The sequence below is a fragment of the Sinocyclocheilus rhinocerous genome, unplaced genomic scaffold (genome assembly GCF_001515625.1).
Source record: "Sinocyclocheilus rhinocerous isolate Xijiao unplaced genomic scaffold, SAMN03320098_v1.1 scaffold1808, whole genome shotgun sequence".
NCBI lineage: Eukaryota > Metazoa > Chordata > Actinopteri > Cypriniformes > Cyprinidae > Sinocyclocheilus > Sinocyclocheilus rhinocerous.
Window position 1 is genome coordinate 287,941 of NW_015661912.1, and position 9,496 is coordinate 297,436.

The 9,496-nt window shown below is 34.7% G+C and overlaps 1 protein-coding gene across 2 annotated transcripts in view; it reads left to right on the top strand.

The window, feature by feature from the left end:
• Positions 1-1,671: 1,671 nt before the first annotated feature.
• gramd2b (GRAM domain containing 2B) overlaps positions 1,672-9,496 on the top strand; it is a 14,117-nt gene continuing 6,292 nt past the window's right edge. Inside the window, exons 1-12 of one of the 2 annotated variants that reach the window (XM_016536574.1) lie at positions 1,672-1,842; positions 3,487-3,526; positions 4,022-4,101; positions 4,181-4,268; positions 5,686-5,755; positions 5,845-5,948; positions 6,486-6,581; positions 6,660-6,731; positions 6,813-6,881; positions 8,564-8,678; positions 8,774-8,881; positions 8,970-9,057. In XM_016536574.1, the coding sequence (XP_016392060.1) occupies positions 1,727-1,842; positions 3,487-3,526; positions 4,022-4,101; positions 4,181-4,268; positions 5,686-5,755; positions 5,845-5,948; positions 6,486-6,581; positions 6,660-6,731; positions 6,813-6,881; positions 8,564-8,678; positions 8,774-8,881; positions 8,970-9,057 (1,046 nt within the window). In that variant the 5' untranslated portion in view covers positions 1,672-1,726. Of the gene's footprint in view, positions 1,843-3,486; positions 3,607-3,685; positions 3,774-4,021; positions 4,102-4,180; positions 4,269-5,685; positions 5,756-5,844; positions 5,949-6,485; positions 6,582-6,659; positions 6,732-6,812; positions 6,882-8,563; positions 8,679-8,773; positions 8,882-8,969; positions 9,058-9,496 lie in introns of both variants that reach the window. The other variant, XM_016536575.1, reaches the window with a different exon arrangement.

Sequence of the window (9,496 nt, forward strand, 5' to 3'; positions counted from 1 at the left end):
TATATATAAACTGTTTAAGGTGAGTATATCTACATTTGCATTTACATTTATTCATTTAGTAGATGATTTTATCCAAATTAACTTACAAATGAGGAATATACACAGAGATTCATCCTAAGCTCCATAACAAAGAAGCAAAAACTTTAACTTAAAATTACCTTAATAACTTGTAATAAAAATATAATAAATGTATTATTATTTATAATTATTACATATTTTATATATCTTTTAATTATTATTATTATTTATTATAATTAATTTTCTTAATTATAATTAATTTGCTGTAAATCACTTGCTATTATGAGGAATCAGAGCACTGCATAAACACACTTCAAAGCAGTTTCACATCAACATTTTATTTGTAATAACACCTTTTTAATTGTGTTCTCTCCTTCTTTCTAACATAAACATATTCATATCAGTCCTGATTAGTAAAATATTTCCCAATTAGAAATAAATTTTGCCGCTCAGCAGGACAGAGTAATTGGTGACAAAACTTTATAGTAGATTTCATATATTTTAACAATGACAGATTGTATATTAATGTTCTGTGTTTTATTACAGACATTCCTTCACATTACCATAATATGACAATAGTATTTATGCAGTTGATTATTTATTAAACTGGGCATATAAATACAGCTACACACCAGACAGTTCTTGTTTTATAACGCGTCTGTGACGCACTGAAGCGCCTCGCACGCGTGTTTCTGCGCAAGCGCGACGCCTGGCGGAGAGAAGCGCGCATTACAACATCAGTCAAAAGATTGAATTCATAATCAAAAGTGATGATATCTGTTAGGTTTCTTGTCAAATACTTTTAAAGCACATTTATATAAGGTGTATAAAGGTCTAAGAGTAGATGTTTAATAGGTCAAATGAGAGAAGATCAAAGAATGCAACAAAAATTTTACGGGTTCTACAGAAAGTTAAAATTTCTAAGTTGAGGTGTCACTGCACACACTATTTTTTTAACATGCTTTTCAAATGTTAAATGAGAGTTGATAGACCATTGATATACTCCCGGACCCCCGCCTTCTTTTTGGTTTTAAAATACAAACAGGCACTTTTCTGAACATTTCATGCTAAACAACACTGAGTAAGCCAGTGTAAAATTTTCGACATAATTTTTGTGCCACCTGTTCTTTTGTTTTGTCATGTACGTAAATCACAGTGTCATCTGCGAACATTTGAATATGTACATCAGGACAAGCATCTGGAAAGTCATGCAAGTACAAACTGAAAAGTAGGGGTCCTAGGATCGAGCCCTGAGGAACCCCTGTGGAACAATCTCTTAAAGAGGATAAATGTGTTTTAATCTGGGTGCACACTGTTTCCTTGATGTAAGATAAGACTCAATCCATTTCATTGTATCTACTGAAAAGTTAAAATGTAGTAGTTTAGATGATAGGATATTCTGTTTTAATGTGTCGAATGCCTAACACAAGGAACACAGCACACACAACCGCACATAATACGCAATGAGTAGTTATTATCAAACTTTTGCTATATGTTATTAAATAGCTTTTTACATTTATTTAGTCATTTTTGGAGATGTATGTGATCATTTCTTGACCACAGTGTGTTTTTGTTTAGCTGTAAATCTGCATTAGTCAGCAAAACAGCAAAATCACTGATTAACTCGGAGCTGATTGTGGGTCAGAAGCTCCTCAAAGAGTCTCAGAAACTCTGATGGGATCCAAAGCTCACGATCACAGTCATCCTGATGGAGAAACATCTGGTTTCTGAGGACTCGGTTCAGTGCAGGAGCAGAAACGATGCAGCGAGACCGATGTGCTCCGTTCCTCCACATCAGCAGATGAACGAGTGTGTGTTACTGCGGTAAGATCACGCATGATCATCATCTTCCCTCATTCAGTCCGCATGTTTCACAAGAATAATGCAAAATGCATGATTCGTCATTTTATTGTCATGAATCAAGCACGATGTCATTCTGTGTGCTGTGCATCCAAGTTCATTTTTAAAAATCCATATTTCCAGATATTGTGTAATATCATGTTGGAACAGAGCACAAGGTTTGTTGACTTTATGTGAGCAGAAGGACTTTGTCTTGTGTTTTTTGGCAAACACTGAACATGATGGTGAACCGCCAGTCAGTGACAACAGATATATAAATAATGCTGGATTCATAATTCAAATCAAACCACCGTCACAAAATCTTCCTTTAGTTTCATCTACATCTACACTCTTAAAAATAAAGGTTTTTCATTGGCTCTGATGGTTCGAAGAACCTTTAACGTACATGGTACCTTTAATGTTCTTTATAGCGGAAAAAGTTTCCTTAGATTATTTAAAATGTTCTTTACACTAAGAAAAAAATGATTTTTTTACGAACTGATCACTGAAAGGTTCTTTGGTGAACCAAAAATGGTTCTTCTATGGAATCATTGTGAAAAACCCCCATTTGGGACCTTTATGTTTAAGATATTGTGAGTTTGAGACTGAGACTCTTTTTGACTGATTCATTACAGTGAATCAGTTAGAGAGTCATTTGTTCATGAATCAGACTCCACTGTTCACACTGTAGTCATTAGATTGATTCAGATTGTGAGTTTGAGACTGTTTGTGAGTCTTTTTGACTGATTCATAACAGTGAATCAGTTAGAGAATCATTTAATCAGACTCCACTGTTCACACTGTAGTCATTAGATTGATTCAGATTGTGAGTTTGAGACTGTTTGTGAACCTTTTTGACTGATTCATTACAAGGAATCAGTTAGAGAGTCATTTGTTCATGAATCAGACTCCACTGTTCACACTGTAGTCATTAGATTGATTCAGATTGTGAGTTTGAGACTGTTTGTGAGTCTTTTTGACTGATTCATTTCAGTGAATCAGTTAGAGAGTCATTTGTTCATGAATCAGACTCCACTGTTCACCCTGTACGCTCTCACAAATAAAGCTTTATTGGCATTGATGAACATGCATGGAACCACTAAAGGTTCTTTATAGTGCAAAAATGTTCTTCACACTAAGAAAATATGGTTGTATTAAGAACCGATCACGGAAAGGCTCATAAATGGCACAAAGTCGTTCATCATTCAGAAGCAAGAACTGAGTTTATACCGCATGAGATTGAGTTTGCTGAAAGACTCTTATTTCAGTAACACTAAACCGCAGCTGAATGTTCTGGTGTAACTAGAAGAGACGGGTCAGGTTAACTAATGCGTGACGTAACTATTACAGGTGGAAGAGATGGTAAAACAGCACATCTCTGTAATCAGGCAATGATCTCTAGTTAAACAGTCTGGTTTAAATAACCAGTCTTCCAGAACTGGTTAGAAGTGCTATAATACAAGTTTTCTAGAAGATGTTTATAAGCTTGAAGGATCTGCAGAGGACTCTTTCCCAAGGTAACATGAGATGTTTGTGTTCAATCCTGTTGGTGTTTGCCTGTAAATTCATCTTAAACTGATGTTTGATGAAATGCATTCATGCATTTGTATGGATATGTCTGTTTGACAGTCAGTGCGCTGAAATCATAGACGAGGAGGAAGGACACAAGATGACGAGGCCTGATGCTTTCATCTCGCTGGACGCTGAGGCTGACGTCTCTGCGAGGAGAAGAAAACCAACCCTCGTTAGGTCAGTTCATAGAGTTTGAATTAACCATAACTAACATGTTCACACAGCAGCCTCACTCCAGATGTGTCTCCTGATTCAGATCCAAAACATTTGATCCGTCACTACTTCTGCAAGTCCAGAGTGACTCCGAATCAAAGTGTGAACGCAGGAAGCCGCAGTCCTGTCAGGTGCGTCCATCATTCACAAACTATTAGAGTTTTTATTAATACTCTGGAAAAAAAACGTGTAGGATTTTCGCTCAGAAATTGCTGGTAAACTTCACAAATAATTACTAAGAAACAGCAAGAAAAACGTTGAATTAAACATGACATTTTCATGTGGAAAAACTGAAATAGTAGTTTTATTTACTTCGAAAAATATATTTTTACAGTGTATTTAGAATTCGTTTTTTTTTTTTTTTTAAACAGGACACAAGATGACGAGGCCTGATGCTTTCATCTCGCTGGACGCTGAGGCTGACGTCTCTGCGAGGAGAAGAAAACCAACCCTCGTTAGGTCAGTTCATAGAGTTTGAATTAACCATAACTAACATGTTCACACAGCAGCCTCACTCCAGATGTGTCTCCTGATTCAGATCCAAAACATTTGATCCGTCACTACTTCTGCAAGTCCAGAGTGACTCCGAATCAAAGTGTGAACGCAGGAAGCCGCAGTCCTGTCAGGTGCGTCCATCATTCACAAACTATTAGAGTTTTTATTAATACTTTGGAAAAAAAAGATTGCTGGTAAACTTCACAAATAATTACTAAGAAACAGCAAGAAAAACGTTGAATTAAACATGACATTTTGATGTGGAAAAACTGAAATAGTAGTTTTATTTACTTCGAAAAATATATTTTTACAGTGTATTTAGAATTCGTTTTTTTTTTTTTTTTAAACATTTAGTATTTTGATGTATGTTTTTGTCATTTTTATTTTATTTTTTTTAAATATGTCTTTAAAACTATTTACAATTATGTATTGCTAGTGCATTTCACATATAATTACAAAGAAACATCGAGAAAAACTTTGAATAGAACATTAAATTTTGATGTGGAAAAACTAAAATAATTTTTTTTTTGTAAAATTTAATCCAATAATCCTTGTTTTATTTACTTCGAAAAATATATTTTTTTACAGTGTATTTAGAATTAGTTTTATTTTTATTTACTTTTTTGTTTTTAGTTAAACATTTAGTATTGTGTTGTATGTTTTTGTCATTTTTATTTATTTTGTTTAAATATGTCTTTGAAACTATTTACACTTATGTATTGCTAGTACATTTCACAAATAATTACAAAGAAACGGCAAGTAACTCATTAAATTAAACATGAAATTTTAAAGTAGAATGACTAAAATAGCATTTTATTGTAAAACATACTCCAGTTACAACTTTGAAAAATCATTTTTACAGTGTATTTAGAATTAGTTTTACTTTTATTATTTCTGCTTTAATTTTAATTTTAGCGACACTTTTAGTATTTTGTTGTATGTTTTTGTCGTTTACATTTTTTTTTTGTTAAATATATATTTGAAAGAATTTACACTCATATATTGCTAGTAAATTTGGCAAGTATAAAGAAATGCGAAAAAGTAACACATTAATTAAATATGAAATTTTTAAGTAGAAAAACTAAAATAGTATTTTCTCGTAAAACATACTCCAGTAAAAATTTGTTTTAATTGCAGGTAATTTTTATCGTGTATGTAGTTTTATTTCAGTTTTAGTTACTTTAGTTCATGAAATGAAGTGTTGCCTTGGCAACTAGCTGAAATAAAATAAGTTAAATTTTTTAAATTTTTATTTTATTTTAGTTAAAGTTAGTTTCATTTCAAGTGACAATTTTTTTAATGGTTTTAGTTTTGGTTTTATTTAACAATAATAATCCTGGTGTGTCCATCACTTTCCAGCATCTCTCTTCTAATGAGGGATGTTGAACGAATGAAATGTGAATCTTCTCTTAAATTGTGCATCTGGTTGATTCGGACGAGTTCAAGGGTTTAGAACACAGATCTCAGTTCAGACAACAAACAGGAGATTTTATTTGCTAATATGATTTGTGATCTAGACCACTGAATATGCAACATGTTGTGTTTCAGTCTCTGCGCACTAATATCCAGTACCACAAAGTTTTTAAAGACATAAGTGAAGATGAACAACTCAGACAGAGTATGTACGACCAGTTTGATTTGTTTTGTTGATTATTATTGAACACGTAAAGAAGCTTTGGTTTTATTCTGGTATTTTCCTGCATCCAGGTTACACATGCGCGCTGCAGAAGGACATTCTGTACCAGGGAAGACTGTTTGTGTCCGATAACTGGATCTGTTTCCATTCCAAAGTGTTCGGAAAAGACACTAAGGTAAAACCTGAAAACTGCTGAAAACAGGATACACGGATACACTGGTGTTCATAAGTTTGGGGTCGGTAAAATTGTTTAATGTTTTTGAAAGAAGTCTCTTGTGCTCACCAAGGCTGCATTTATTTGAGCAAAAATACAGTAAAAATTTTGAAATATTATTGTAATTTAAAACAGCTGTTTTCTATGTGAATATGTGTTAAACTGTAATTTATTTCTGTGATCAAAGCTGTATTTTCAGCATCATTACTCCAGTCTTCAGTGTCACATGATCTTCAGAAATCATTCTAATATTCTGCTCGAGAAACATTTCTGATTATTATCAATGTTGAAAACATTAATATTTTTGTGGAAACCGTGATGCATTTTATTTTTCAGGATTCACAGATGAATAGAAAGTTCAAAAGAACAGCATTTATTTGAAATAGAAATCTTTAGTCGCATTATAAATGTCTTTACTATCACTTTTGATCAGTTTAATGATGAATAAAACAACAGTAGTGTGTTTGAATTATACGCATCGTATTGTTTCTCGTTCAGATTGCGATTCCAGTTGCTTCAGTAACAGTCATCAAGAAAACAAAAACTGCCATCTTGGTGCCAAACGCACTGGTTATTTCTACAGCACTCGAGCGGGTAAAAGACGTTTCGCTATAATGTAAATAAACTTGTAAACGTGTGTGTCTCTAATCGCTGTTATTGTGGTTTTTACAGCATGTGTTTGTTTCGTTTCTGTCTCGAGACACAACCTATAAGGTTTTGATGTCTGTTTGCCCTCATCTGGTTGTAAGTTCTTCAGTCACGCACATTTAATTCACTTCAGTTGAATCATATCGTTTCTGATGAATAAATGTGGCCTGATTGCAGGAGAAGAGTCCTGGGATCAGTCAAATCTCGTCCCAGAGCCTGAGAGGACATCCGGTGTCTCTGCCGACGGTACGAGCGATTCAGAATAACTGTCTGTCTTCATTCCTTCAGTGATCATTACAACGTCCTGCATCATATCTACCTGAATGAAATCCAGTACTTATATCCAATACTCTAATACATTTTCATGGTTCACTCTGTAGTCATTAGACAGATTCAAATTGTGAGTTTGAGACTGTTTGTGAGTCTTTTTTTACTGATTCATTACAGTGAATCAGTTAAAGAGTCATTTATTCATAAGTCATACTACACTGTTCACACTGTAGTCATTAGACTGATTCAAATTGTGAGTTTGAGACTGTTTGTGAGTCTTTTTAACTGATTAATTTCAGTGAATCAGTTAGAGAGTCATTTGTTCATGAGTCAGACTCCACTGTTCACACTGTAGTCATTAGACTGATTCAGATTGTGAGTTTGAGACTGTTCATATCTACCTGAATGAAATCCAGTACTTAATTATATCACTCTAATACATTTTCATGGTTCACTCTGTAGTCATTAGACAGATTCAAGTTGTGAGTTTGAGACTGTTTGTGAGTCTTTTTTTACTGATTCATTACAGTGAATCAGTTAAAGAGTCATTTGTTCATAAGTCATACTACACTGTTCACACTGTAGTCATTAGACTGATTCAGATTGTGAGTGAGAGACTGTTTGTGAGTCTTTTTGACTGATTAATTTCAGTGAATCAGTTAGAGAGTCATTTGTTCATGAATCAGACTCCACTGTTCACACTGTAGTCATTAGACTGATTCAGATTGTGAGTTTGAGACTGTTCGTGAGTCTTTTGACTGATTCATTACAGTGAATCAGTTAGAGAGTCATTTGGTCATGAGTCAAACTCCACTGTTCACACTGTAGTCATTAGACTAATTCAAATTGTGAGTTTGAGACTGTTCGTGAGTTTTTTTGACTGATTCATTACAGTGAATCGGTTAGAGAGTCATTTGTTCATAAGTCATACTACACTGTTCACACTGTAGTCATTAGACAGATTCAAATTGTGAGTTTGAGACTGTTCGTGAGTCTTTTGACTGATTCATTACAGTGAATCAGTTACTGCTTAGCTTCAGTGGGCAACCAGTCTTGGGCTGCAGGGTGATATGGCTGTGGCGCAGGGTGATATGGCTGTGGCAATACACTGTGACACTGTAGTCACTAGCCTGATTCAAATTATGAGTTTGAGACTGTTCGTGAGTCTTTTTGACTGATTCATTACAGTGAATCAGTTAGAGAGTCATTTGTTCATGAATCAGACTCCACTGTTCACACTGTAGTCATTAGACAGATTCAGATTGTGAGTTTGAGACTGTTTGTGAGTCTTTTTGACTGATTCATTACAGTGATTCGGTTAGAGAGTCATTTGGTCATGAGTCAGACTCCATTGTTCACACTGTAGTCATTAGACAGATTCAAATTTACAACTATTTGTTCAATTCTCAGCCCATTTTCACATATGTGAATGGTTCTGAACACACACCTAATTCACCTGATTTTCACTTTTTCCACACCTTTACAGATTGATAGAAAAGATAAAATAATCTTCATTCTTATTTTGTGAAAAAAACTGTGATGGAATGTTTTTATTGATATTTTTGAACTCAGCTTCATCAAATTAGGTAATATTAGGTCTTTTTTGCCAATCTAGATGCAGGGTTGTGTTATATATTCACGCTGATGTCTGTGCACAGGATTTCACTGCAGATCTGTCGGATTTGGACGGTCCGGTCAGACAGACGGGTCAGCACATGGACGACAGCAGCAGCTCTGACTGTCCAGAGTCACCGGATTTCGTCAAAACCCTGAGTGTGTTTTGAACACCATGACTTTGAAGTTCAGTGAGGTTCTGATGTGTTATTGGCTCTTTATCCTTTCTTAACTTGGGATTTTTTCCCCCCCAGAATTCCCGAAACGATCCCAAGCTTTCATTGAAGTGGCTAAAAGAGACAGTGAACTGGATTCTCACCCACAGCAAGAAACCAACGCCACTGCAAACTTACCGTACACTGGTAACACACACACACACTCACACACACACACACACACACATTTCTCTGGGAACATCAGGCATCAGTGATTTGCTGACGTGTGTTTTAGGTTCTACAGGATCAGAGGTGGAGTTCATGAAAACACTGCGGCCGGTGTCACTCTCACTGAACGCTCTGGTGTTGATCTGTCTCTCTCTGTGAGTCTCAGCGTGTTCATTCATACACTACTGGTTAAAAGCAATCTGAAAACTGCTTAATATTTTTGTGGAAACTGTGATACACTATCATTCAAACGTTTGGGGTACAAAAAAAGAGGAACTTATAATTCTATTCATCAAGGATGCATTAAACTGATCCAAAGTGACAGTAAAGACATTTATAATGTTACAGATGATTTCTATTTCAAATAAATGCTGTTCTTTTGAACTTTCTGTTCATCTGTGAATTCTGAAAAATAAAATGCATCACAGTTTCCATAAAAATATTAATGTTTTCAACATTGATAATAATCAGAAATGTTTCTCGAGCAGAATATTAGAATGATTTCTGAAGATCATGTGACACTGAAGACTGGAGTAATGATGCTGAAAATACAGCTTTGATCACAGAAATAAATTACAGTTTAACAGATATTCA